General features: G+C 49.3%; 14 protein-coding genes across 15 annotated transcripts in view; 7 read left to right on the forward strand and 7 right to left on the reverse strand.

Annotated features, from left to right (window-relative positions):
* The window catches only part of FOXG_11678 (uncharacterized protein), a 2,265-nt gene extending 1,189 nt beyond the window's left edge, over nt 1-1,076 (reverse strand). The window contains exons 1-2 of the mRNA XM_018391397.1: nt 763-1,076; nt 39-683 (exon numbers count right to left, since the gene is read on the reverse strand). Coding sequence (XP_018250034.1) covers nt 39-683; nt 763-933 — 816 coding nt within the window. The 5' untranslated portion in view covers nt 934-1,076. The remainder of the gene's footprint in view (nt 1-38; nt 684-762) is intronic.
* A 91-nt stretch (nt 1,077-1,167) lies between these two features.
* FOXG_11679 (cinnamyl-alcohol dehydrogenase) lies at nt 1,168-3,125 on the forward strand. 2 transcript variants are annotated; one of them, XM_018391398.1, is made up of 3 exons: nt 1,168-1,514; nt 1,564-2,278; nt 2,325-3,125. In XM_018391398.1, exons 2-3 carry the CDS (start codon nt 1,891-1,893, stop codon nt 2,984-2,986), a joined length of 1,050 nt encoding a protein of 349 aa, XP_018250035.1. In that variant the 5' UTR covers nt 1,168-1,514; nt 1,564-1,890; the 3' UTR covers nt 2,987-3,125. The 2 variants fall into 2 exon arrangements, with proteins under 2 accessions (XP_018250035.1, XP_018250036.1); XM_018391399.1 differs by having other exon boundaries at nt 1,351-1,514; nt 1,587-2,278.
* Nucleotides 3,126-3,404: 279 nt separating this feature from the next.
* On the forward strand, nt 3,405-6,321 carry FOXG_11680 (uncharacterized protein). The gene is made up of 2 exons (XM_018391400.1): nt 3,405-5,755; nt 5,883-6,321. Exon 1 carries the CDS (start codon nt 3,490-3,492, stop codon nt 5,545-5,547), a length of 2,058 nt encoding a protein of 685 aa, XP_018250037.1. The 5' UTR covers nt 3,405-3,489; the 3' UTR covers nt 5,548-5,755; nt 5,883-6,321.
* Nucleotides 3,418-9,166, reverse strand: FOXG_11681 (uncharacterized protein). Its single transcript, XM_018391401.1, has 2 exons — nt 6,763-9,166; nt 3,418-6,716 (listed from the first exon to the last, which is right to left on the reverse strand). Exons 1-2 carry the CDS (start codon nt 8,429-8,431, stop codon nt 5,776-5,778), a joined length of 2,610 nt encoding a protein of 869 aa, XP_018250038.1. The 5' UTR covers nt 8,432-9,166; the 3' UTR covers nt 3,418-5,775.
* FOXG_20598 (uncharacterized protein) lies at nt 6,795-9,074 on the forward strand. Its single transcript, XM_018400875.1, has 2 exons — nt 6,795-8,081; nt 8,175-9,074. The coding sequence occupies exon 2, from the start codon at nt 8,647-8,649 to the stop codon at nt 8,992-8,994; it is 348 nt and encodes a 115-aa protein (XP_018250039.1). The 5' UTR covers nt 6,795-8,081; nt 8,175-8,646; the 3' UTR covers nt 8,995-9,074.
* Nucleotides 9,167-10,059: 893 nt separating the features above from the next.
* FOXG_11682 (uncharacterized protein) lies at nt 10,060-11,344 on the forward strand. The gene has a single exon (XM_018391402.1). It carries the CDS (start codon nt 10,194-10,196, stop codon nt 11,214-11,216), a length of 1,023 nt encoding a protein of 340 aa, XP_018250040.1. The 5' UTR covers nt 10,060-10,193; the 3' UTR covers nt 11,217-11,344.
* On the reverse strand, nt 10,072-13,801 carry FOXG_11683 (uncharacterized protein). The gene is made up of 2 exons (XM_018391403.1): nt 11,644-13,801; nt 10,072-11,591 (listed from the first exon to the last, which is right to left on the reverse strand). The coding sequence occupies exons 1-2, from the start codon at nt 13,467-13,469 to the stop codon at nt 11,318-11,320; spliced, it is 2,100 nt and encodes a 699-aa protein (XP_018250041.1). The 5' UTR covers nt 13,470-13,801; the 3' UTR covers nt 10,072-11,317.
* A 470-nt stretch (nt 13,802-14,271) lies between these two features.
* Nucleotides 14,272-14,499, forward strand: FOXG_20599 (uncharacterized protein; the record flags this gene model as incomplete). The annotated part of the gene is made up of 2 exons (XM_018400876.1): nt 14,272-14,290; nt 14,420-14,499. The coding sequence occupies 2 exons, from the start codon at nt 14,272-14,274 to the stop codon at nt 14,497-14,499; spliced, it is 99 nt and encodes a 32-aa protein (XP_018250042.1).
* A 1,767-nt stretch (nt 14,500-16,266) lies between these two features.
* FOXG_11684 (uncharacterized protein) lies at nt 16,267-17,086 on the forward strand (the record flags this gene model as incomplete). Its single annotated transcript, XM_018391404.1, has 2 exons — nt 16,267-16,480; nt 16,530-17,086. 2 exons carry the CDS (start codon nt 16,267-16,269, stop codon nt 17,084-17,086), a joined length of 771 nt encoding a protein of 256 aa, XP_018250043.1.
* A 76-nt stretch (nt 17,087-17,162) lies between these two features.
* FOXG_11685 (uncharacterized protein) lies at nt 17,163-18,104 on the reverse strand. Its single transcript, XM_018391405.1, has one exon. The coding sequence runs from the start codon at nt 17,960-17,962 to the stop codon at nt 17,189-17,191; it is 774 nt and encodes a 257-aa protein (XP_018250044.1). The 5' UTR covers nt 17,963-18,104; the 3' UTR covers nt 17,163-17,188.
* Nucleotides 18,105-18,522: 418 nt separating this feature from the next.
* FOXG_11686 (uncharacterized protein) lies at nt 18,523-19,296 on the reverse strand (the record flags this gene model as incomplete). The annotated part of the gene is made up of 1 exon (XM_018391406.1): nt 18,523-19,296. One exon carries the CDS (start codon nt 19,294-19,296, stop codon nt 18,523-18,525), a length of 774 nt encoding a protein of 257 aa, XP_018250045.1.
* Nucleotides 19,297-19,967: 671 nt separating this feature from the next.
* On the reverse strand, nt 19,968-21,554 carry FOXG_11687 (L-lactate dehydrogenase (cytochrome)). Its single transcript, XM_018391407.1, has one exon. It carries the CDS (start codon nt 21,512-21,514, stop codon nt 20,090-20,092), a length of 1,425 nt encoding a protein of 474 aa, XP_018250046.1. The 5' UTR covers nt 21,515-21,554; the 3' UTR covers nt 19,968-20,089.
* Nucleotides 21,555-21,683: 129 nt separating this feature from the next.
* On the reverse strand, nt 21,684-24,387 carry FOXG_20600 (uncharacterized protein; the record flags this gene model as incomplete). Its single annotated transcript, XM_018400877.1, has 6 exons — nt 21,684-22,689; nt 22,737-23,127; nt 23,175-23,717; nt 23,767-24,134; nt 24,186-24,274; nt 24,322-24,387. The coding sequence occupies 6 exons, from the start codon at nt 24,385-24,387 to the stop codon at nt 21,957-21,959; spliced, it is 2,190 nt and encodes a 729-aa protein (XP_018250047.1). The 3' UTR covers nt 21,684-21,956.
* A 795-nt stretch (nt 24,388-25,182) lies between these two features.
* Nucleotides 25,183-26,022, forward strand: FOXG_11690 (uncharacterized protein; the record flags this gene model as incomplete). Its single annotated transcript, XM_018391408.1, has 1 exon — nt 25,183-26,022. The coding sequence occupies one exon, from the start codon at nt 25,183-25,185 to the stop codon at nt 26,020-26,022; it is 840 nt and encodes a 279-aa protein (XP_018250048.1).
* Between the last annotated feature and the right edge of the window lie 117 nt (nt 26,023-26,139).

Raw genomic sequence — 26,139 nt, forward strand, 5'->3', positions numbered from 1 at the left:
CGATCCGAGCACGAAGAAGAAGTCAGCCGGTAAAACACCGTCTTGAAAGCCCGGGGCAGAATCTTGCGAGGGTTTTCGGCTTCTCCAGCTGCCATGGCGACATAATCGGGACCAGCGATGGAGAAGGCTGCTTGAATGAGACAAGCCAGAAAGCCCACGAATTTACCCAAGGCACCGTCGTAGTAGAGCTCGGCAAACGCTCCAGGACTCTTCCAGTACGTAAACCCGAACGCGTCTTTCTGCGGATTTCCACCAACCATGACGATAAACGTAAAGAAGATCAGTCCAACAATCAAAATGACTTTTCCGATGGCAGCCCAAAACTCCGTCTCGCCAAAATACTGAATCGCCATGAGATTGATAAGCGCATACAGCACAATAATCACTGCAATAGTCGCGCCAACGGGAATCGCATCGGTCCAGAATTGAAGAATAAAATGACAAGCCGTGACTTCGAAGGGCACCAGCGCAGCTTCGAAGATGAAGAAATTCCAGCCTGAGGCGAATCCGAGAGCTTCGTCGACGTAGGTACCCGCAAAACGGACGAACGGAGATGAGATTGGCGTGTAAGAGACCATTTCGGCGATGCACATTGTGATGGTGAGGACGATTAGACACCAGAAGGAGAAGGCGATGAAAAGACTTCCTGGACCGCCTTGCATTAGACCTTTGCCGATTTGGACCTGGGAATGATGTTAGCCATTGGTTGAATTGCTAGGTCGGAGGCTCAGTCGTAGCTTCGAAGATAACTGTAAGACATACGAAAAGAACAGTGCCAATGGTTCCTCCAATTCCAATAAGTTGGATATGCCGGCCCTTGAGCCTTCTATGCGTTTCATCGCCATACACATTCTGAACTCCAAGCTGATCCTCATTGGCAATGTTTGGCGTTTCGGATTTAGACTCCTTTTCGGGATCGGGAATAGCAGCCATCTTGGAAAGCTGATGTCGCGTGCTCAACCAAAATGAGAAATGACAGGTTTTTCGTAAAAAAGGGAATAAATCAGGACGAAAATACCGCAGCCGAGGTTTTTTATTTCCCTGCCTCGTCCCTTGTGTAACTTTTTTTTGTGCCTTCACCCCATACGGAGTAGGCCGAGGTCTGCGGGGATGATTGGAGCATTATCCTTGCGGGATCAACCCTTAAACAGAGATAGCTCGGGGGCGAACTGGAGATGCGGGTCGGTTCTAGATTCTAAGTCGCTGAGACACGTGAAGAGGACAAGCAATTGAATTGTAAAGGATGCGATTGGGAAAGCTTGGCGGTCTTGGGAGCTGGGTATGGGGTGATAAGATGTCGGATTGCCTGATATGGTTTAGTGAGGCTGTAGGATGTAGGAGGTCATGGTACAGAGAGATTCGAGCCTGTCATTGGGCAAAGTGTGGTTCAAACACTGGAATTGACCTGGATCAACTCTTGTATGGAGGTTAGTTGATTTGCGCAACAGCCCCTCTGATACATCTTACCAAACATTCCTTTATGAGCGTTTAGCAACTATGAATACGATATCAAGGTTAGTTCCTATCATCGAGAGCTTTCCGTTATGCTAAAACCGCAGCAAGAATCATGAGGCTGACGGAAGTAGCCATTCTCTATAACTAGAGCCTAAGGAATGACTGACTTTCGGCCCGCGGGCACCGATCTTGATGTTAATTTCTTTCAAGTTACCATCAGATCTGCTTTAAAGTTGCGGGGTAGATACTTTATAGTGCTGGTTAACTCATCGATACCCCCTAAATTCAGGATAAGAATGCCGACGTATCCACCGACATCCGCGGACACCGAGAAACACCAGATCCAAAGCTGTTTATAAGGCTTCGCTGATCCACATCAACGAGAAGAGAAGTAATACACATCTCTGGAGCATCTTTGGCGCATAATTCGGCATCATGGCATTAGATACCCACATGGTCACCGGCGGCAGTGGCTTTATCGCCATTCATCTCGTCAATCAGCTCCTGCAAGCCGGATATAACGTGCATACTACTGTACGCGACTTGAACAACACACGAAAAGTCCAACCGTTACGAAGTTTACAAGAGAAATACCCGGGGAAACTAGAACTCTTTGAAGCGGATCTTCTCAAGCCGGGATCATTTGAACCTGCTATGAAAGACTGCTCGGTAGTTCATCATGTTGCTTCGCCATTCTTGATGGCCGAGAAGATCAAAGATGGACAGAAAGAGATGGTAGAGCCTGCGTTGCAAGGAACTCGAAACGTCTTGAACAGCGTGAACAGCACCGAAAGTGTCAAACGGGTGGTTTTGACATCAACTAGTAAGAACTCAATCTCTACAGGGTTACAGTTGTTAACATGCTTCAGTTGGTGCTATCTTCGGAGACTACATCGATGTGAAAAGCATGAAAGACAACATTCTCAGTGAGAGCTACTTCAACGAATCAAGCTCTGTTGCTCACAATCCATATCACTATTCCAAAGTTGTCGCCGAGAAAGAAGCTTGGAAAATTCAAAAGGCTCAGTCACGCTGGGACATGGTTGTCATCTGCCCTGGACTAGTTCTTGGCCCTTCACTCACAACGGGATCAGATTCCGGGAGTCTTTTCTTGCTTGATGAACTATTCAGCGGACAGCTTTGGTTCGGCGTGCCTGATCTGAGTTTCTGCACTGTTGACGTGAGGGAGATCGCCACGGCACATACCAGGGCAGCAGAGACTAAGTCTGCGCAGGGGAGATACATTGTCTGTGACAGGGAGATGGTGAGATTCGTCGATATCTCGAAGCAGATACGTCCTCAAGCTAAGCGCCGCTGGGCTCTTCCGCGCCATAAGCTGCCGAATCTACTGATACGAGTTGTCGGACCCCTTTTCGGGCTGACGCAGAAGTGGATGCGGGCTAATCTAGGAGTTCGGTTTGAGGTTGGTAATGAACGTGGTATTAAGGAACTTGGGATAGTGTACCGGCCTCTGAGCGAGACGTTGGATGATCACTACAAGTCATGGCTGGCTCAGAAGGCACGTCAATGAGGTGACAGGATATCTGTTTTGTTTAGCAACAGTTCTCTACGTACCTAATTAGTGTATTCAGTTAATACCCTTGTGCTTGTTTTTATGTAGATATCCTTTTGAGTTTTGAAGATTCTCAATAACAAAATCAGTTGGCTGCATAAAATATGAAGAAATTGCTTGTTTGGAGGTTATGCCGTGAGAAGTCATGAAACGACGTGATAAATCGCACCAATCCCTTATTTTCAAGAAGAAACAGAAATACAACGATCAAATATCCCATCTAAGTTGAAATGGCCGTACGGAAGATGTTCAGCAAGTGTAGAATATACAAAAGATGTCTCGGTCGAAGCAGCTCTAGGGTGCCTTACTTCCACTGAAGCTTTCGTCATAATAAGCTCTGTGATGGCCCCACTTTGAGCTGGATCAGCTTTTCGCTCCTGACGTAACAGCTCAGTCCACCCAACCAATTCTTTTCCATCAACACTTGAATTGTGCACCTACCACAGCTTCACACCTTCAAGATGGACGGTCTGGACGAATTTGAAAAGTCGCTGGCCGCTGAGAAGGCTGAGAGGGAGCGAGCAGAACGCGACCACGACGAAAAGCGACATCGCAAACATAGACATCATCATCGACACGACTCAGAACGCGAAAGAGACAGAGATAGAGACGGGCATAGACATCGCCATCGTCGGAGAAACGATGAAGAAGATGATGGTCACCGAAATAAACGCTCGCGCCATTCACGCGACGACGAAGACAGCCACCGATCGCGAAGACACGGCGACGACCGCCATCGCAAGACAACAGACCCCAAAGAAGATCTCCCCATCCCCGACGAGGAGAAGCCAGCCAGCCAAGACCCAGTCGACCGATCGAGATCCCTCCAGCGAGACTCTTGGATGGCAGCTCCCTCCTCCATCGAGGTCGACTATATCCACCGACCCGACAAGAACAAGTCGCCGCCTCCAAAACCCGAGCCAAAGCGTGTCGTATCAAAGCGCGAGATTAACACCCATATCCAAGACATGAACGAGGGCAAGTCCATCGATGAGCTCAACATTCCAACCGAACGAACTGTAAATTACACTTTCGGCGACGCTGGCTCTTCATGGCGAATGACAAAGCTCAAAGCTGCCTACACAGCAGCTGAAGAAAGCGGTCGTCCAATTGAAGACGTCGCCATGGAACGTTTTGGCGATCTACGCTACTTCGACGACGCGCGAGAAGAGAAGGAAGAGATGGAACGACGCAAGATCTACGGTAAAGACTACAAGGGCCACGACAAGCCAACGGGCGACCTCTACCGTGAGAGAATGAAGAACCAACGCAAAAACTCACCACCTCCCGAACCCGAACAAGGTACAATAATTCCCGACACGCATCCCCAATCAACTCCCGTGATGGATCAAACCGCCCTCAACCGTCTCCGTGCCCAAATGATGAAAGCCAAGCTCCGTCGCGCCCCAAATGCCGCCCAGCTCGAAGAAGAATACAACAAAGCCGCAGCAATGTTCGCCACAGCCCAATCCAACCCCGAAGCCGTCGTTCTTAGCGTAATGGACAATCGCCAGCTCGCCGGTACGCGTAACGAAGCTAAAGCCATCACCAACAAACGCGGTCGTGAGCGCGGAAACGTGGAAGAGAACACAGAAATGACAATTGACGATATGGTTCGCGAGGAACGTCGCACGAAGAACCAAGCAGGCGGTGAAGGTCTCCGTCTAGCAGAACGTATCGCAAAAGACGGCAAGTTCGATAACGATCTGGATTACATGGACGAAAACGCCGAGAAGCTCGCCAAGCGCCTGCACAAATCCGACATCAACCTCAAGAACATGGCCGTATCCGAGTTCCAGAAGATGTCTCGCGCACTGGACAATTGTCCCCTGTGCCACCACGAAGACAAGAACCAACCGCCCCTCGCACCCGTCATCGCCCTCGGAACACGCGCCTTCCTCACCCTCGCGACCGAACCTGAGATCTCCCCCGGCGGCGCCGTCATCGTCCCTCTCGCACACCGCGCGAATCTTTTAGAGTGCGATGACGATGAGTGGGAGGAAATACGAAACTTCATGAAGAGTCTCACGCGCATGTATCACGAACAAGGTCGCGAGGTCGTATTCTACGAAAACGCAGCGCAGCCCCATCGGCGCATGCACGCAGCCATGGTCGCCGTCCCGATACCCTACGAAGAAGGCGCCACGGCTCCTGCGTACTTCAAAGAGGCGTTCCTGTCATCCGATGAAGAGTGGAGTCAGCATCGCAAGATCATCGACACAGGTGCGAAAGCGCGCGACGGCATGGGCCGCTCCGCGTTTAGACGCTGTATCGCGAAGGAGATGCCGTATTTTCACGTGTGGTTTACGCTAGATGGTGGATTGGGCCATGTCGTTGAAGATGCGGGTCGCTGGCCAAAGGGCGATCTTTTCGCGCGTGAAGTCCTGGGGGGCATTGTTGATGCGGAGCCGCATGTTATGAAGAAGCAAGGGCGCTGGATGAGGGGCGATCCTAGAGTGGATGGCTTCAAGAAGGGATGGCGGAAGTTTGATTGGACGAGAATGCTCGCGGAGGGATAATTAATTAAAGTAGAAGCGTGAAGGTATCATTGAGAGAAGCTATCATTAAGCGTTGATATGTAAAAGACATTACATGGGACATGGCAGTCCCCGAGATTAATGTTATATATGAAACAAACGAGATATCATACTCCAACCTTGGTCCCTCAACCAAACCAAGCATGAAGCCCGTCTCTGGGGTATCAAGACCGACCGACCGATCGGACAAGTATGTTAAAAACATTACTGTTATCGCACGAGCGTCCCTCGTCGTCCCCTCTCACGGTCTTTCCTCCCATCTGAGCCCGTGACCTTCATCCAATCCTCCCACTCTTTACTCATCTCCATAAGCACAGAGCCCATCACACTCGCGCTAGCCATGAGACCGTGGCCTTCACCTTCGAGAACACGAACTTCGCAGCGTCGCATTGTCTTGCCGAGCCATTTTACGTTATCGACGGGGACGCGAGTGTCTCTACTGCCGTGGTGGATGACGACGGGTCTTGTGATGTCGACGTAGCGGAAACCGATTGTGTGACGACGCTCGAGGCAGACGAGCAGATCGACGGCGGGATTTGCACCTGTTGTGGCGAGTTCCCAAATAGCGTGCGTTAATCGGAGGTCGTAGGTCATTTGGCGTTCCTTGTCTGCCATGGCGTCGGCTGCGGCTGCGATAATATCCGAATCACCTCTTGTACCTTGCGGAATGCTCATTCTGTCCATATTCTCGGAGGCATTGGGAGGTTCCAACTCCGTGTCGCCGTGACCGGGTGATTTGTTATACACGTTCTCTTTATCCAAGCTCGGCGTAACGTTACGCGAACTAGCTGTGCTGTCTCGTCCGCCATTATTCTTTCGCTTTCCTCGTCGTGGTGTTTTGGGTAATGAACTGGTGATTGAGCTACTCGTCGCGGTCATGAAGCTACTATTTGCAGCCTTGAGGATTGGCGTCGGGAGTGCTCGGAGAATTCGTTGCGAGGTAGGGATAGCGTTGGTTGGAGGGAGAGTTTGCGAGGTGCCAAAGACGTTCATTTGGGAGGGAGGGATCCACGGCGCGAGGAGGTGTATTCGACCGCGGATATGTTGAGGCATTCGAAGTGCTGTAGCAAGAGCGTAAATGGCGCCGGCGGAGTGAGCGAGAATAGAGAACTTTGTGATCTTGAGGGTCTGGCAAATAGCATAAACATCATCTGCAACAGTTAGCGCGCACTTCCCAATTAACAAACATCTACTTACCTGGCCAGCTCAGCGGCGTAGCAGTGCCATCAGAATAAGGCTCGCTATCGCCAACACCCGGTCTATCCGGGGTAATAAGCCGCAGCTTTAACGTCAGTGCCAACTCATCATAAAAGGCGGTGATGTATCTCGTCAATCCCATTCCGACGCAGCAAAAGACTGCAGAACCTTCAGAGTCACCGACTTCTGAGAAGGATATAACGCGACCTGTTTGAGGATGTCGGATCTTCTGCGACAAACGTGGTGAGCATAAGTAAGACTCGACAGCATCATCAACAGAGTCGGCGGATTGAGGGCGTTCGTAACCAGCCGGAGCATGATTCTGGACTGGTTGGGGACTGGGTGAATCGCGGGCTCTTTCGTCGACTTTGTGATTCAGTGGTGCAGACAAACGCTTTAGTCGGGAGCTGCTGCGCTTAACCTTGATAGCCTCATTTGGTGCCGGGCTCTGTCGTCCGGATCGTCTCCGATCATTGCGGTCATTGCTCTGATCCCGCTTCCGGCCTTGAGCGACAGCAGGAAATGGTGCGCCCTCATCCTCTTCGTCGCTGAAGCCGTCATTCACGTCGAGGAAACTTCTGCCCGCCACACTGGTACTCTTTGACGGAGAAGCATCCTTGAGGCCATAAACGGGTGATCTGGTGGATGACCTCGACTGGACATGTCCCGAGTGACTCTGTTTCCTTCGACTTGACTCCCGATCTCGAGTTCTATGTTCCTCGCCTTCTGGAATCACATCATTAGTCGTACCATCCTCCCGTCTTGATCTCCTCGCGCTTGATCTCTTCTGCGGACCCGTCTTTGCAAGACTCGAGTTTCGCGCGGGAATAGCGCAAGGTGCATCCATCGGGCGTTCGATTGGCAGCTCGTAATGTGACTCTTCACGGATGGCAGTCTCAGCAAAGAATGGATCGCTGCGCCCACCGCTGTGAACACTTTCGCCAGGAAGAGCACCAGACGACGAAGCTGAAACTCCGCCCGAAACCCTCTTCCTCTCGGCTTCCTTCTCCCGCAGGCGCTCCTTAGAACTCATGTACATCAGGCCCTTTTGACTTCTTGATGTTTTTCTACCCCAGCTATCGTGCGATTGTTTATGGTTCAACTCGGGGGTCGAGGCGCCGCGACGTTCGATCGAAAGGTTCCCTATACTCTGGGCATCATCGTTCTTCGATGCAGCTGAAGATCCTTTTGACGACGGTCGGGATGTACTATTTCGAATAAACGATCGCAGTCCCCCGGAACCCTCGCGGCTTGGACTCCTTGGACTTCTCGGGCTCTTTGTCGCAGTCAAAGGTGAATAACCGCTGGGAGGTTTCGAGGTGCGTATGACAGGAGGTAAAGCAGCGAGTTCGTCGAGTGACACGGGGTCTTGTCTCAGGTCGTCAAGGCTAGGCTGATGAAACGCTCCGTAGTCCACACCAAAGCTACCATTCCCGGGACTCGCGGGTAGTGACAGACTCGTTGGCGACGCTTCGAAATGGTTTGTTGCAGGCTTCGAGATGACGCTGAGGCTGGTGATGAGGTTGGAGATGACTTCCGGACTGGCGGGAGGAAGACCGGAGTTGCGCTTTGACGAGGAGGGGCCTTGGAGAGAGCGTCGTCGAGAATGAGCGTGGTGATTATGGGCGCGCATAGGGATAGGGGGAATATCAGCCGAGTCAAAATCCATGGCTAGGGCGACGGACTCTAGGTCGAGTCAAGAAAAAGAAGTGGATGTCAAGGGAGGCAGCGGTCGCGATGCTGTGTCTCGCGGGTCGACGATAGTGTCTCGCGCAGACAAAGGGTGGCGCGGCTTCTCACCCTTGGAATAAGGGATGAGTAAAAAAGTGTCACGATGAGGGAGGATTCTCTCTGGGGATATTAGCTCGTTTGGTGGAAGTGGTGATGGTGGATCGCGGTGGCTGTACTAGGAATATTAGATTGAGCCAAGTGGGTTTATCTTCCGGTTGTCGCGTGGAAGACAGAGAAGGGAGAAAGAAGGAAAAGAAGACAACCAGAAAAAAAAACAACAAAGGGAGAGAGAGATCAACCACGTCAAGGATAAAGAGTAAGTTGGGTTGGGTAATAATTTGGTGGTCGCGCAAATGGAAGTTGGTTGACGAGGAGAAGCGAAAGACAAAATGGGAGAGGGGACAAGGCCAAGCTAGGGGGTATACAGAAGCTAAGACAGGGACAGTGGGCCAATCAATCAGCCTTAGAGCCCGAGACTCATATTGCAGTCCAATTGTTTAGACTCTACTACAGTCGAGAATAAATAAATGGAATAGACAAGTCGAGATTCTGGGGGAGGAATGGTTTCAACATGCCACGCCTTAAGGGGCTGAAGGTTACCTTGCTTTACGTGCCACGGACGCTATCGCCAGCTCGGAAGCGTGCGCCCCGACGGGAAGTGCGCATGACCAAGAGTGACAAATCTCTAAACAAAAAAAAAAAAAAACAAGACAGAAACACTTTCAGATCTCATTCTGTTTTGTTTATCGCTGTGCCTCTCTCGCGCACTCTCTTCAGTGACAATCCACCCCTGAGTCCACTCTCTGGACCCCTGAAAGTAAGTTTTCCCCTGGAGCTTATTCCATTCCCGTTAGCGTAGACCCTGCACCAATCCAACAAATAAATCTACATCCCATCTTATCAACATTCCAATCAATCCGTCTAGACTGTCAGTTTCAGAATTTTAAACTCTAACTTAGCTACAAGGACATCCAGAATCTCGACTGAAGTGTTGGCGTCGGTTGGAGATTCTGTGATCTGCGACGGGTAGAAGGGGTCAATTAAATGGAAACTCCACTGCTCCACAGCGGATGTTCGTTTTAGACTGGAGCTGTCTGGATTAGAGTAGACCAATTTCATCCAATCTGTTAGGCTGCGATGAGTGACATCTCACGGAGCATAGTTGACTGTATAATTACCGGGAAAAGAGATGGAGAGATTATTGTTGATATTGTTTGTTTTTATTGCCAAGCATGGAACCATGGCCTTATTTTCTGGCCCTTGTGCTTATCCATCTCCCTTGCATCTGTTGGTACGGTACCTGCATCTGGGCTAACAGAGATGTTCTCAATTGCCGTAGGCCCAACTTTACAGAATCAACCAGTCCAAACATGAGATCCATCGATATTCCCAGACGCTGGAAGTAGGAAATGACATCGAGATCACTGCATTTTAGGCTGTTCTCTGTGTCGTCTGCATCAAACTCCATCTATCAGGTTTGTGGCTGACTGAACCTTAGCCACATCGACGTCATTCCCCAGCCCCAGATCATCATCCCAAATCTCCCCAGTTTCCAGGATAGAAACTACCGCGACGTCATGCCAATGAAACAATCCTCATCCGTTCACTAAAATAAACCCAAAAATTAAGCAACAAATCTCGTGGCATTTCCAACCTAAACTCTACATCTGCGCCACAATACCCATCGCCAGTCACTAACAATGGACGTCCTTCTGTCCCTCCCAATAATATCCTACCTCCTCTCCCCCGCCTCAGCATCATGGTCCACATCCCTCAACATCTTCTTCTTCTACGTCCAGTGGACGACGTTCGTCCTAACCCACACGCCCTTCCGCGTGCGCCTCATCGGCTCCCTCGCAACGCGCATAATTCTATTTCTCATACCGTCGCTGGTATCATTACTCTTTGACACGGGTGTGCCAAGCATCGCTGAGTCGATCAAATTTGGCGGCCGTGCTTCGCTTGCCCCGCGGGATGCGCGCTTGCTTACGCGACAGTTGGGTCTCGTGTTGGTGAACCTTTTGTGCGTGACGTTGCTGGAGGGCGCGTCGCATTTGGCGTTTAGATATGTCGTTGGTGAGAATGATTTTAACCCGACGGCGTTACTGCCTTTGCCGTGGCAGTTGGCGAAACATTTGGTGCTTATGATGACGGGGCGTGAGGTGTTGACTTATTACATTCATCGCAATCTTCTTCACTCCAGCGGCGCAATTGGAAGACTTCACAAACGCTTCAGTCACGCACGATCAGCAGCGCCGTACAGTCTTCTCGTATTTGCAGATCACCCAATCCCCTTTCTTCTCCATCATTTCTTCCCAATGTACCTCCCAGCCATCGCCCTGCGCCCTCACATGGTAACGTATTTCCTCTTCCTTGCGCTCTGCACGGTTGAAGAGACAATCACCACGTCAGGGTACAGTGTCGTCCCTGGCATAATCATGGGTGGAATGACGCGTCGCAGAGCGATTCATTACGCGAGCGGAGGCGATTGCAATTTCGGTGCCTGGGGAGTTCTGGACTGGGCGAACGATACGGGAAGGGGGAGGGATGTACTCGATGATGTGAGGGCTGAGGCTGAGAAACATAACGTCAAGGAGAGGTCGGCGGATAAGTTGGATAGCGGTGTGAGTGCTCTTCAGGGAGGGATTGACAAATTGACGAATGGAGATGATGGCGGTAAGAGGAGGAGTTCGCGATTGCGATCAAAACGCGCCGGCAATTGAATGAGGTCCATTCTTCCAATTGACATTAAAGTCGTTTCCCAGCAAATAACGTGCAGCCATCTAAGTGTACAAACTCCCATCCGTCCCATTGCTTGATCCATCTATTTATATCCCATCTTCTTCGCAAACCAGCTGAGCGTTTCAATGCCGCTCTGAACTCTCATGCCAATTCTAGTATCCAGCACAAAGGTCTCCCATACCTTGGCGACATCCATTTGCTTCACACACTCATCGTACTTCTCCCGTCTGTACGCCGCAATCTCATCGGGTGTGCCCTCGGGAGGATTGCAGCACTCTGACCATGCGATGGCGCCCTTTTCGTACACTGCCGCGGCGAGAACGTAGTCGTCCTTGGTCGGGCCCTTGAATGCGAATCTACCTTTGTTAGTCGAAGTGATGCAATGTGGAATGTTGAACTTGAACTTACCGGTCAAACTTGAAGACATGCGTCTCCAATAAGTCCCTTGCCTCGGCAAACTTCTTCTGGTTGCGGAACAACGATGCGCTGACGAGCGCCCACGCTCCCATCTCATCAACCTCAGCCTTGATCTTATCCACCACCTCCGTCTTAGCAGTACATCTGTCCCAGCTCATCCCCCCAACTGCTTTCTCAAGCTCAGCGGGCCCCATGCGCTTGATGGTGTTCCACATGTAACTCATCTCCAACGCGGGACTGGGTCCAATCGCATCAGCAAGATCGACGCCAAAGCTCTTAGCGCGGTCCTCCCACTTCTGTATCTTGCGCTGAACAAATACTTCGAACGGTAACTGGCGCGCCATAAAGCGCTTCTTACCCGCTACACCTGGCGCCTTACGTAGGTATTCTTCCGCTTTGGCTTTTTGGCGGCGCGCCTCATCTTTGTCCCCGGCGGCTACGGCGTCGCGGTAGAGTTCGACGGAGGCGATGCCTGCCATGTAGTAGTACAGCGCGTGACTCCAGTCGTTAAGCTCGAGGCATCGCATGAATGAGTCGCGCATAAGAGGCCAGTCCTGGATTGCCATTGAATTGAGCGAGAGCTCAAAGTTATTGAGTGCTGTGACCTGCTTCATCTTGGACTCGCCGCCGGTGGTGAGAACATCAACGGCTTTGGGGAGGTCTCGCTCATTGCTGTGCAGTCGCGCCTCTTCAATGAGCCAGAGTCGCGAGTCGGGATATCGAGAGCGCATCGATGCAAGAAGCTTCTCACATTTTTCGCGTGGAGGCCCTACAATCTCAGCACCCTCGTCAAAATCCTTCGCATCGGGGAGGATGTCGACTGCGCCGAGAAGAGCGTTGTAGTAAGACAACAGGACAAGACCAGCGATGGCGCCATTGACGTTGGCGTAAGCAGTGGAGCGCCAGAGCATACGAACGCCACGCTCACGATCACCACGGAAGCCAACGACGGAAAGAAGACGAGTGAAAGCGGGAGGAACGAGGGTCAACATGAGAAGGATCATACCAAAACACATATTGGCCCCAGAGTGGACAAAGATGTCCAGAGGGTTTTCAAGAAGAACAGAGTCGGACTCAGTAGGCTTGGATCGAGCTTCACGCAGGGGTGCACCTTCATCGATCTTCTCGTCCTCCATGCTTGACGAGCTTGAAGAGTCCCCGTTCGCAGGTGTCTGGGTACCAGAAGCCGACTCAATATCAAGCTTCTCCATGCTCTTGTCCAATTCAGTAGCTGGTTTAGCAGATAGCGATGCCTCTGAAGTTGATTGAGGCATATCCTTGAGTGTTTTCGCCTCAGCCTCAATAATGGCATCAAGCGTCATGAATGCCTTGCGAAGCTTGAGAAAACTCTTCATCGCATCGATGAGACTTTCATGCAAAACACCCACCACAGCGCCCATGAGCTGCGTCTCCGCACGAACGAGCTCGAATTCTGTACCGGGAGGATACAATTTACTCCCCGCACGAGCTTTGCCATGCTTCTGAGCCTTCTTGTAGTCCGCCCAAGCTTTCGCTTCACACTCATCGAGCTTGGTGGTTGTCTCGGTCATGACGGCTTTTTCAAAGCCCAGCACGGAGCGCATGAAGATAGTGACTGCCAATCCTAGCTGGTGAAAGGACGAGTCTCCCGTCTGCAGCTTCTCCCATGCTCCGTCGATATCGTCGTTCATTATGAGACCGCACGATGCCATGGCGTCGTCAATGTCCTCCATCTCCCGGGCCATGTTATCCTTGGTGGTGATTGAACCAGCATCGCTGTTGGCTTCAGTGGCAGGCGTCGCGGTCCCAGACCGGAACCAACCCGCTAAACGACTCATTTTGATGAATCTTTAGAGTCGAATTGACTGAGTGAAATTGTGATGGAAGGGTATTCTGGTGATATACGCGCGAATTGATGCTGAGCCTCGAATGCTGACGTCTTAGGCTGAATGAGGGATCTTGAGCCCCTCTTTGTGGCGTTTACCCCGATGCTGACAGAAGAGACGGGACCATCCGCTTCAGATCCTAGAATAATAACATGCAGATATGCAATGCTTTGTAGGAACGAAGCTTAATGATAGGAAGTGAGAGGTTTTTGAGGGTGAGTGAGAGAAAAACCACTCGTAAGGTTGAGGTCAAAAATTCAGTTCCACCTCATCATAGCTTCTGCTTATGCAGGTAAACTAAGCCTGCTAAGCTACCTGCCCCCACCATATCCGCGGAGTTTAGGCGGGCTTACGCATGAGCTCGGGGCCAATCGGAGCTTGAGACTGACATCATCAGTTGTTGATACAACTCCAGCTTTGGATAATGATCTTGTGCATTTATCCAGCTTGATAAAAAAAAAAAATTGCATTGTATTTCCTATCATCATTCTCTTATTTTTGACTCTGTTCTGTTACAGGCAAGCTTGTGAACGTTTTGTTCTTTGTTCACCGGCTCGTATCTTATCTCCGTCCAGAGTCAATCGCCACGTAAGGTATCTCGTTGACGGATATCGGAGAACAAGAGGGTCCGTCAATTTGATCGTCCCGGCTTTTTCGGATACTCGGAACGGACGACTCTCCCGTGCTTATTCTATAGATTACCGAAGTAATTGCCAATGGTATTTAAAGGCTCAGTAGATTGAACACTCCATGCATGAACTCCGACGCCTCCGGTGTGTTCGAGTTGCGTCATTAAGCTTGTGGTTCGTTGAGTTCCCTGGTCTCGAGAGCTAACGAAACCAAAGTAATCGGTGCCTGCCCTCATGTGTGTCAGGCTAACCCTCCTCCACGGTATATTGTAGAAAGCGAAAATGATGTACTCATATTTGGCTGTATCAAATATTCTTTTGAGAGACATCAATACTGCTGCATGTGGTCTTGACTTCTGTATAAGAGGTAAAGCGAGCTTTCAATTTCTGGATGATAGTCAACGTCCTTAGACATTGCATCTCTTCTGTTAAGCTAGTTTCCCAGAGACACAAACAGAAGGAAGCAGGGCTGTCGAGCAGAAATGTTCAAAGGTTGTGAGCCTTGACCTCCTCGGCCATCCTTCTGTCGAAGGAGTTGATTGCTTACTATGCCGTTTCTTATATCTTGCATGCCTTTTGCCATGACTGCATGGAGGATCATGAGAAAAGGGCCTGCCTCGGTATGTGGGCTACAATACAGTTTGATACCTGACGTTGCATATCACAGAGAACCGCATTGTCGGGGAATATGCCTCGATTCTCCTTTTCGATTCCTCAGCAATGTTGCAACGACGTTGATAGCCAAGAAGGCCGCAGACGAATATGAGCCAAGACAGCATACACGAAGCCTCGGGAATTTAGGGTACTCAACTACTAAACCCAGCCCTAGGCTTGACCGGGGGAAACATTAAAGCTTTAGGTGAGTTAAATAAAGCTTGTCGCCTATGACAATAGCAGATTGAAGATTTAGATCAGAGTTATAATAATGGTTAGGTAAAGACGCCACCAGCCAAAGATCCGCAGCGATAAATAATGAGAGTCCGAGAGAGGCTGAGTTGTTCCGGAAATAACTCGCAATGGACGCCCAGATGGGCGATGCAAGTGCTCTAGCCAAAGATGGCTAGATGAAGTCGATCCTTTCATCAGCCGGAGGCTCTGAACACCCAAAGACAAGCAACTTCTATCCTAAGATGCCTAGACACATGAAAGTACTTGGTTTGTGAGAATTTCGGGTATATGAAGATATTTGTCCATAAGATAAGAACTCAAGCTGTTATAAAACCTGTCGGATTTAACTGTAGTTTCCCGGCGTCTTGGTTGAATAGTAAAGCTTCCCAAGTCTCGGGACCAAGAAGGATCGCAACAGGGAGACCAGAACCAATCACACGAGCGCGAAGTCAGATCCCCCCAACATCGCATGCATTAGTGAGGCCGAGTGAGAGTGAATACGAGACAAGAGGAAAAGTTGAGAGACAGTCGGTATTTCCATGAGATTATGATGACTATTGAGTAGTTGAGTACCTACTGCCACGAAGGTCAAGAAGCTCCAGCGAAACGACTGTTAAGGAATCTTCATCTAGAGTGCAATATCGAGAGCTGAGTGAGATGAAACATCTTTGATAGGGTTGTCGATCCTAGCGTCTTGAAACCGGGGGGCTGAGGCACCGAAGGAAGCGGGCCTCTGATTGCACCGGACCATTTAGTGATCACCTCACTGCCGTCTTAGCAGGGATGGTCCATGTTGATGTCTTGTTTTCTACTGAGGAAACGCTCGACTTCGGAGACTGCGTGAAGGATGCCTTGAGAGTTTGTCGCAATAACGACTGAAAGGTGTATATCTTCAAGATCATCGCATGTCGCAAATCTATACACACTTCCTTTGAAGATGGTTTAATCAGCAATACTCCTCATCTACACAGCCTGTTGACAACGGGGGCCAATATCTGTCTGACACACCAAGCCACTCACTAGCAGATACTAGATGAAGGGCGAGGCTCATTCCCGCTTCTTAATTAAGGACATTTGCAGGATGTCGATCCTTGTCATGCACCACTGCGCCCATCAGAGAAGGATCAACGGGTAAGCTATAAGATGTGATAATCCTTTGTGTCGCGTGTCGTCTTTCCTTCGCTTCCTTTCTCTCCTCCGCATCATAGCGTTTCGTCATTACAAAGTGAAAGATGGCGACTCGTCGATTACTTGCCATAGTGGCATTTCTAGCTTTTCATCAGATAGTGAGCGCTGCATTCACAAACCCGCCACCGAGCGACTCGAGTATAAATAATCCTCACTATAAGCTGGGAGAGGAGATCAAGATCACTTGGGAGACAGATGCGGAGTTTACTGATCTTACAATGTGGCAAACCGACACTGGGAAGAGATACAACCTACAATGTAAGTTTATTAAAAGTGAGTGGTGAACTGTTGGTTGACCATGTACCAGCAAACAGCAAATCGAAGGAGTACATATGGATTGCATCATATCAAGGCATCGACCCCGCGGACGGAAACTCATTTAGTCTCTGGCTTTTCAAGACAGGCGATACAGGAGCTCTTTTCTCAAGCCATACATTCAACATCACCGATCCCTCGTCAGCAACTACTTCAGCGCCAACGGGTACACGAACAAACAAACCGAACCCCAAGACAAAGACTTCCAGCGAAGCAAGTGAAACGACTAGCGATAGTGCGGCCACTGCTTCGTCGACAAACGAGCCGTCGTCCGGGCTATCCACGGGAGCAACTGCCGGAGTGGCTGTAGGCGCTGTTGCTGGAGCATTTCTCATTGCCGGCGCTGGTTTCATGCTCTGGAGACGAAGACGGGCAAACAAGGCTGCACCCTCTGCACTTGCGGCAGAAGATGGGCCGAAATATGGATATGCACCGGTCGAAGCACCGAACGATAACGCTGCGAGACATGGACCATGGGAAATGGGAGGGTCGCCTACGCATTTCACGCATGAGTTGCCAGCCGATAACACGGTACAGCATCGACCATGAACGGGAACAGGAGTACGGAGTTCGGATATATACCATCCATTCACCATTATTTATAGAAATCTTATAAGTTTGTAATCTCGCATTTTCTTTCAATGTTCTCTGCTATAAGTTTCGGCTATCAGAACTCGTCTTGATTGAGGAGCCAACCGTCCTCTTCCCAGCCATATCATAGTCCGGATCTTCTGGAACAGGCCATCCAAACAAATCAATCAGCCTCTCCCTTATATTCTCATAGTTTGCCCCAATCCGCAAGACACGTTCATTATCCAGGTCCAAGATAGTCCCAGCTCTTCCATACAAGTGCCACTTCTGTCGACCATAGTTAACAACCAAATCAGCTGCTTTAATAATCTCAGGCTCAATGTCTTCAACTCGAAATTTCTGCCCCTGATCCGTCAAGTTGGCACTGCTGCCCACCATCACTAAACCATTCTCATCGTTTAGCCGCGAAAGTTCACGTGAAAAAGGACCTTCCCCTATGGCGAAGCCTAAAGTACCATTCTTTACGACCCGCTCGACATTCGGAATAAGTTCTGCCGCTGACTCTTTCATTTTTCCAACGAAAGCAACTGTCAAACCTAATTCTTCCGTAAATGTTCGAACGATGGTGTATTTCCCATCTGGAAGATCATATAGTCGCGTGAGAAGGTCGTATGTTCCGATGACGCCCATGGAATGTCCTGCTTTACGCCTCTTAGCGGTAAAGATACGCTCGATCGCATCGACGCTTGCGGCCATCATGCCGTATCCGACATCGGTTGGGCCAATGATGACGCCGCCGTTTTTCAAAACTTCGAAGGCCCTGATAGCGTCACGTTTTGCATCTGGAAGCTCACTGGGCCGAGGTGTCACTCGAGATGAGGTGTTACTAGTCATTCTGTCGATGGGGCGCACAGTAGTAAGACTAGTCGAGAGTAGTGGCTGTGAGCTTATGATTACAACGGAACTTTGAGTGGTGAGGGAAGATGCAAATGTTTCTATGAAATTTCTGACTCCGAGTTTTGAGTATGAATAAACATCAAACATTTGAGAGGTAAGCACTATTCACTTAGCTTATATATACTGAAGCGATTAGGTCTGTCATGTGATAGCAGCGCTCTCACTTTGGGTAGGCATTTCGACAAGTCTCACGCCGGAACAGACGGCATGCAGATCAATTCATCAAGTCCGATAAAACAACGCCATGGCCACAATAGTACGCTTTGATGCCACCCAAAATGTCCGATCGTTCCAAAAATTCCAAGTGCAAATCATTCATCGGTTACTTTGCATAACTAGTGACCTGTTATTACTGGAGCATATTTGATCTCATGGCATTTATGCGGAGGTAAGTCGACATTTATATTTCATCCTAGACCGTAACATTAAGGTGAAGCCCATACACACCTCGTGGAGGAGTTTTTAATTGCACTCTGAATAAGTAAATATTCTAAGACTTATCTAAGTCTCGAAAAGCCAACATCCAAACTCCAAAGACCAACGACTCCGATCTCCTTCTTCTGGTTCTGCATCCGTCCAGCTCGTTTCTGTTCCGCATGGGCCTTGCGATAGGACGTGATTAACTCCCTGAGAGTCATCGAACTCTTAGGAGAACTAGCCTCGGCATGAATATCTTCATCCTTAGCCGTGGAATCTTTCGTCTGTTCGATATCCACACCATCCTCAACCTCTTCCCTTGGACGAACCTCGTCCTCCTGGGTAGCTTCGGTCTCGGCCATCTCATCAGCGGTGATATAATCGTCTGAATCATCGTCTTCAAGAGTTTCACCCATAGCTTCGGCAGCCTCCCGAGCCTCTGTCTTTTTCATAATCGCAATCCAACGAGGCAAGTTCCTCTTCATGTATCCCAAAACCAAACCCTCTTTCTTCTCCCAGTTATACGGCCAAGTCTCCTCCCAGGGAACCTCAGCACGACGCTTAGAAAGACGAACCAAGTCATCCACATCGACACCAATCTCGATAAGCCTCTTCACCGCGGCATCGTGCTGGACTGGGTCATGGGTCTCTAGATGGTTGATGAAACGGATGACCTGGCGGGCGCCGAAGCTGGTGTTGATGATCCTCTTGCGACAAGGCTCGTAGTCTGTGTGGTCGAGGGGATAGAGAGATGCTTTCGAGAAGGTATGATCCTCATCTAGCTCAATGGGGCTAGGGAGACGGAGCAGAGAAGAGTGGCTGCTTCCACTGGCGTTTCGGCTGTGATAAGACATGGTGGTTGATGTTAGGAGTGTTGTGGATGCGAATTCGAACGATATCTGCAATTGTTGATTCAAGTCTGAATGTCAGAGAGACTTGTTGACCTATAAGAATTGTATGGGTTTGAGTCGTTTTTTATATCAAGAAACCCGCGGGAATATGTTCTTTGTCAAGTTACCCGAACAATCTATAACTAACACAACTGAACATGCACAAGAGGCGATGCAAGTATTATTTGACAATGCGAACAGTGTTTATTCACAAAAGCAAAGATGGAACAAAAAAACAAAAACAAAAAAAAACACGGAACATGCTCGCTGGCGATACCTTGTTGGAGGAACAGCCGAAACAATGTCTTTGGACAATGTGAAGCATCAAAAAGGCTCAAAAAAAAAAAAAAAAAAAGGGGGACAATGGAACACAAGACCTGAAAGAAAACATTTGTAGTAATGCAAGGATTTACAGGCCAATGTCAAGATCAGGATCTCCCGCCTTTGTTTTTTGTGCACAAACAGTCTTAGATCTTTTTGCTTCAACATCAAAGACTATATTCCCACATCTTATATCAATCTTGCTCAATAATTGAACCACTCAGCTTGATAGATTAGTGCACAATGCCCATACTGTAGACTAAGATGGTTAATGAAATCAGTCGACCTTGACAGACCTGTAGCTGGATCAAGATCGCGGGAGATAGATCAAGATTTAGGACATAAGAAAGCAAAAATATGGTTCCGTTGCAAGATCTAGAGTAAATAGGTCCGCCGTGAACATTTAGTGTCTTGTCTACTACTGATAAACCCTTCGTTAAACAAGATCACTCTCCTTTACCAAAATGTCCCGATTCACCTCACCGATATCCCTCAGTCCAGCCAAGTGCATGTTCATAGTCAAATCACCACACAGCGCTCTCAGAACATGCCTTACACCATCTTCACCACCCAACGCCAAACCATAAGCATAAGGCCGTCCAACAAGAACACACTTCGCTCCCAGGGCAATAGCCTTCATGATATCAGCACCGCATCTGATACCACTATCAAAGAAGATATCAAGCTTATCCCCAACAGTGTCGACAATTCGCGGAAGCATGCCTAGACTGCTAGCTCCACCATCTTGTTGGCGACCGCCGTGGTTGCTCACTACGATTCCCTGAACACCCACCTCAACACACTTCTTGGCATCATGAACACTCTGAATTCCTTTGAGGACAATGGGACCGTCCCAGTGCTTTTTTAAGAACTCAACGTCTTCCCAGGAATGGGAATGACCGGGGAATACGATCTTGGCCCACTCTCTCGCCGCGTCACCGAGACTAGCTCCAGCGGATCCGCCCTGAGCTGCTTGATAGACTCCACTCACTGCATCAGTGATATCATAGCCGTGCTTCTCCTTGAACTTCTTTTGAAAAACAGGATCTGTCAGGCCGATTTCGACACCAATGTGATCTGGGTGGATGAAGGGGTTGTAGCCATTGTCTAGATCGCTCGGACGCCAGCCGAGGACGTAAGTGTCGAGAGTGACGAAAAGTGCCGTATAGCCGGATGCTTTGGCGCGGTTGAGCATCGAGATGGTTATGTCGTCGTGTTCACGGCTAGGCCAGTAGAGTTGAAACCATCGAGGTGCGTCTTTGCCATTTGCTGCTGCAACATCTTCGATACTTGTGCTCGAAGCTGTGCTAAGAGTATACGGAACTCTAAGCGATGCAGCAGCCCGAGCAGTAGCGGCTTCACCCTCGGGGTTGAATATCTTCTGGACCCCAATGGGTGCAATTGCCAGCGGAAAGGGAAGCTTCTGGCCAAGGACCGTCGTAGAAGTATCAGCGAACTGCTCATTGCCATCCTCATCCCTGCGACTAGGCACGAGGCGATTCGGAACTATTGACCAGCGAGAAAAAGCCGTCAGGTTGTTCCTGTAAGTCGAGCCACTGCCACAATTTCCATGGATGTAGCCCCAAGAAGTTGCAGATAGAGTCTCTTTCGCCAAAGGCTCCCATTGGGAGGTCTGAAAGGTAAATGCAGGACGAGCAAAATGAAGACCGGCGTCAAAAATAGATTTCTCGTAGCTGAGAACGTCAGCGCTTGAAGAAGTCATGATGATTTGGAGCAGTAGTATGTCTGTGTGTTGTCTATAAGTTGATGAGTGAAACATCTCTCCAAGAAAATGTGACTCTGTTATTATACATATTTTCTGACATGCTTCTGACCTCGGTAATCCTGACAATTGCATCATTACAGATCCATAACACTGTCACAGAAAATTCTAGTGCTCAGCCTTACAGGTGCAATGATGTAAATTAAAGCGGTTCGATCGGATATCTCGGACCGGACAAGTGCCCGCTGCATCGGCTTTCCGCCGGTCGTCAACTTCGACGGAGGCTAAAATCCGTGAAAGAGCCGCTAAGACGCTAGGTTTTTGAGCCTCATTCGATGGGATTAATCGTTTGAAATTGATTTTTTGAGACTTTGGCCGAATGTTTCCAGGTTTCAGTCCAACGTTCCGTTGTAAACGGTCCGATTGACATGACGTATAGAAGCTGGTGCAGATACGGGGACTGGCCCGAGAGAGCTAATCGCGACTTTCAGGGAGCCGATTGCTCCCGTCGATATGAACTGAATTGGATCCTGAGGTAGAGTGTATTGACTAACCCAGCTACGACAGTCAGACTGATGACCTAAGAGGTACTAGAGTCGAACCCGAACAAGTCATCAAACACCATCATATCCCGGCTAATGAGTGCCTCGTCGCCCGTGTCATAATTATTGAAGCCAGGTTCAGACATTAGTACCAAGTCTTCCTGTGGCATCGCAGGAACCTCAAATACAAAGCTTTGCATAACTTGATCAATGTCAAAGTCGGAAAGTTCCATGCTAGAAAAGTCAACTGTCGTATCAGGTGTAGGCTGCTGTACCAGCGGCACGGCAGAGATTTGGTAAGCTATGTCAGAACCGACTTCAGCTACCTCAGACATGTCAACCTCTCCCAGGTGACCATCTTGACAGCTTGTCGGTTCTATCGCCACAAACTCTCCAACGTTGACTCCCAAGCGGTTCATAATACCTAAAAGAATCTTCATTGTTCGTTTCGGTGCATGACACCACGTCTGCTGTTCGGATAAAATCTCCAGACAATTTCTGAGGCACAAATGGGCTTGCGAGCCCACGCTTTTCTGCGCAGCCATGCGGACATGAATGGTCGCACTAACGTATGTGGCGTATGATATAAAGTAAGGCGCTGTCCTGAAACAGAACTGCTGTCTGTAGAGTAGTAGAACTTGATGAATCTCTATCGCTGCTGTGACACAGTTAAAGAAGGCTTCAGGTGCGACCGTTGTGGAGACAGATGTCAGATGGCCTTCTGAGAGAAAAGGGCGGTAGATCAAGATGATTAATGAGTCGCATAATGCCCTGCCGTAATTAGTACGTGGACAAAAATGGCGAATTAGAAAGCTTACATCAGGGAGAGGTTATGCGGAAGGATGGTAGAAGATGCGGAGTCGTTCAGATCAACTCTCAAATACACCGGCAACCCATCCTTCCAAGACTGGAGGTCGCGGTGAAGAGACATTGCGGTCTGCCATAGTCCATCAGCACTCTTCGCGTCGCTCTTCTCCGCATAGAGAGCGCATAGAATTCGATCCATGATAATGCTGAGTCTACAAAGTTGCTCAAACGTGGAGACACTATGTGTCGGACAGTCCAACTGAGACGGCTGAGCAGAATAGGTTCGAGTATGAAAATCCTCTAGTTCTTCATATTCATCAAGGAACACGATCGGCACACGATTATCATGCTCGCGTAACCGAGTTGGACGACCTTGGTAGATAGACTGGACCTTGTCCGAAACTAGAAAGATCAGCTATAAATAATTCTGCAGAAGTTTGAAGGCTTACTGAATGTTGCCCAGAACACGCGACGCTCGATCTCCATATCTTCTGGGGATATTTTCTTTGACGATCTTCGAGCTGGCCCGTCGATGTGTAGACCAAGATCGATTATCATACTGATCGCGATACCTAAGTAATGCCACGAGAGACTCCTCTCGTTACACCACGAGAACAGGGCATCGGCAACGACCAGCAGCGCCTGTATCGTAGTGATATCACTCTTGAACAACACCTGAGAGCCGCAAGCGTGCAGGGCTTGTTCGAACTTGATACGATATGGACGCCCAATGGAATTCAGCTTGCCAGTGTTTCGGAGAGCGGCTGCATCAACTGTATGCATTGATCCGGAAAACAGCATAGCCCTAAGAAGGACCTCGGAGTAGTAAGGACCGTTGCATGCCATGTCGCGCATAAAGGCTGGTCGATAGACGATAGAACCCATGTAATGTTGGCGGTTCCAAAACTTGGAAAGAAGATCCATGCCGATCTTTGGGTCGAGGTCACCAAAGTCAAGCTTTCCTGCTCTGAGGTTGACCTTTTCTAGTTGACCTGGTCTGAATGAGCATCGAATCTTGAGTCTCGAGTGATATGTACTCACGTTGCCTAGTTGTCTCTGCCAAAAGTTGGTTCTTGGCAATATCCTCGGAGCTGAGTATACGAGACGAGTCTTTGGCAGTTCCTATGTTGACAGCTCCGCTGGAAGGGCCATGAAAAGCGGCACCCTCGGGTTGCCCGGTCGTTAAATGGCAAGAAGGAGAGACTGCTTGCGCCTTTGCTTGGCGAGCATGATCGTTAATGCTGTTCAGCGTAGGTGTAGATCCATCAGCACGCGGTCTTTCAGCCAAGTGAACTTCTCCCCGCAGAGTATCAGGAGACACACTGCTCAACTCCGGACTCCTTGGACATAGTTGTTCGCGCAAACGGGCATTTTCCTCCTCCAGTTTATGTATTCGCGCATTAGACGGTCTTGACACCCATGTTAACCATCAGCACTCACCGGTCGCGGAACAATCTCACCTGGCTTGAGCAGTTCTCTGAGAATACGTGCACTCAATAGCCCGACCCTGGCAATTCTCACACCTGGGCTTTGCGTTATCGCAACCCAACTAAATAAGTCAGCAGATTCGCTGGAGTATGGTGAATGGATTGGCACCTTTCGCCTTCGGCAAAAGTCACAGGCCGCAGATGCACGCTGGGATCGACGTTGCGATGCTTTCATAATGGCGGAATGGATCTTGACGGGCCGTGGTCTTGAAGGAAGATGATGGTCCGCTCGCAAGCGAGGCGATTGTGAGGTGAGATATTTTGACGATGACATAAGCGGGCAGACATTTCCCGCCACTCCACCTCCTACCAAGGTATTCTTGTAAATTCAAATCATAGTTCGACCATAAGCAATTTCCATTGACAGGTATACTGATGCATCTTCCAAGCTCGTACACAACACTTCAATCTATCCGAATTCTACAGCTACTATGTAGCTAATTGCTGCCAATAAGGTTAAAATTTAGGCTGCTAAGGTCCCTGGAAGAGAACCCAGCTACGTGGGGGGCACCAACAAGTCTCTAACATGCTAAGCGTTCCCTGAATTAGTCCTTTGTCTTTCTTGCCTTGATCAGATGTTTGGCGCAGTAGTTTCGATGAAGACTTGAGTTATTCGTAATACTTTCGACAGTACACTGAATTTGCCGGTGGATTAAGAATATGATGTGTGGCGCGTCGAGGGAGATCATGATTTGGTTGTAATTTTTAGATTCTTCAAATAACCAACCGCTGGCAGTTAGGCCTATGAAATGACTGTATGCGCGCAGGCCAGGAAGAACCACTGCCGGCTACTACCCAGCGAGGCGTAAGCGGCCAGATCAGATTCGGGGTTGAATCATTTGCCGCTAACTGTTATGAGTGGCGGGGAAGCATGCCTTGATGCTTCGAACCGCGGCGCCCTGTTGCTTATAAAACTTCTTGACAACCCCATGATTCTTCCTTCAGCACTATCATCGATATAACTGCCATTATGTCGAACGCCATTACAAAGCAGGGAAACATTGTGCCCAAGTCGAATATTGAAATCCTCAACCAAGAAATAGACGATGACGAAGGACTATACCGCATTCGGGCCGGTAACCGTGTACATTATGTTACAATTCCTGGCTATGCGAGTCCCAATCGCATTTTCGATGAAGACAAGCTCTGTAGGCCATACCTTCTTGTGCCAGAACTTCCCCCATTCCCGGACACAGACTGGACAAAGATGAGGCTTTCTCTCGGCCCGGACGGCAGCGTTCAATCGGATATTTCTTTCGAACCACTGGACAAGGTCGAATCCACCTGGCATCCACGACACATCAACGTTCTTTCGTTGAAGCGCATCAAATATCACAAGCAACGCGTTCGAGAGGTCGAATATCAGGACAAGACTGCCATATCCAAAATTGCCGTTCTGCAGTGGCTCGTTCCGCAACTCGAGCACGAGACTAGGACGTACGAAGCTTTGACCAGGTTGCAAAGTCCTGACGAGGTCCGAATAACCCCCGAAGTTTTGGGACACCTCTTCGAGGGAGGTAGAAATATTGGGCTTCTTTTGGAAAAGATAGAGGGCGATTATGCAACACTGGCGGATCTGCCAAAATGCGAGGCGGCTTTGCGCAAGTTGCACCAGTTGGGGTTTGTCCATGGAGACGCCAATCGCTACAACTTTATTGTCGAGCGGTCCACTGGGAACGTCAAGATGATTGACTTTGAGCATGCTGAGCAATATGATGAGAAGGCGGGGAAGGCTGAAATTCAGAAACTGGCATCTGAGTTGACAGATGACTCAGGGCGAGGTGCACCTGTTACTTTCAACTATCGTTAGCAACGGGAACAACGTTGGGAGCCTCGACTTGGTCTTGGTCCCCCGAACTCTTGAGTAGTTTCTGTGCCCCATAACAGTCTTTAGCGTGGGCCAACAGCCTATGGCGTGAATGCAATT

Source organism: Fusarium oxysporum, chromosome 10 (assembly GCF_000149955.1).
Source record: "Fusarium oxysporum f. sp. lycopersici 4287 chromosome 10, whole genome shotgun sequence".
Classification (NCBI taxonomy): Eukaryota; Fungi; Ascomycota; class Sordariomycetes; order Hypocreales; family Nectriaceae; genus Fusarium; species Fusarium oxysporum.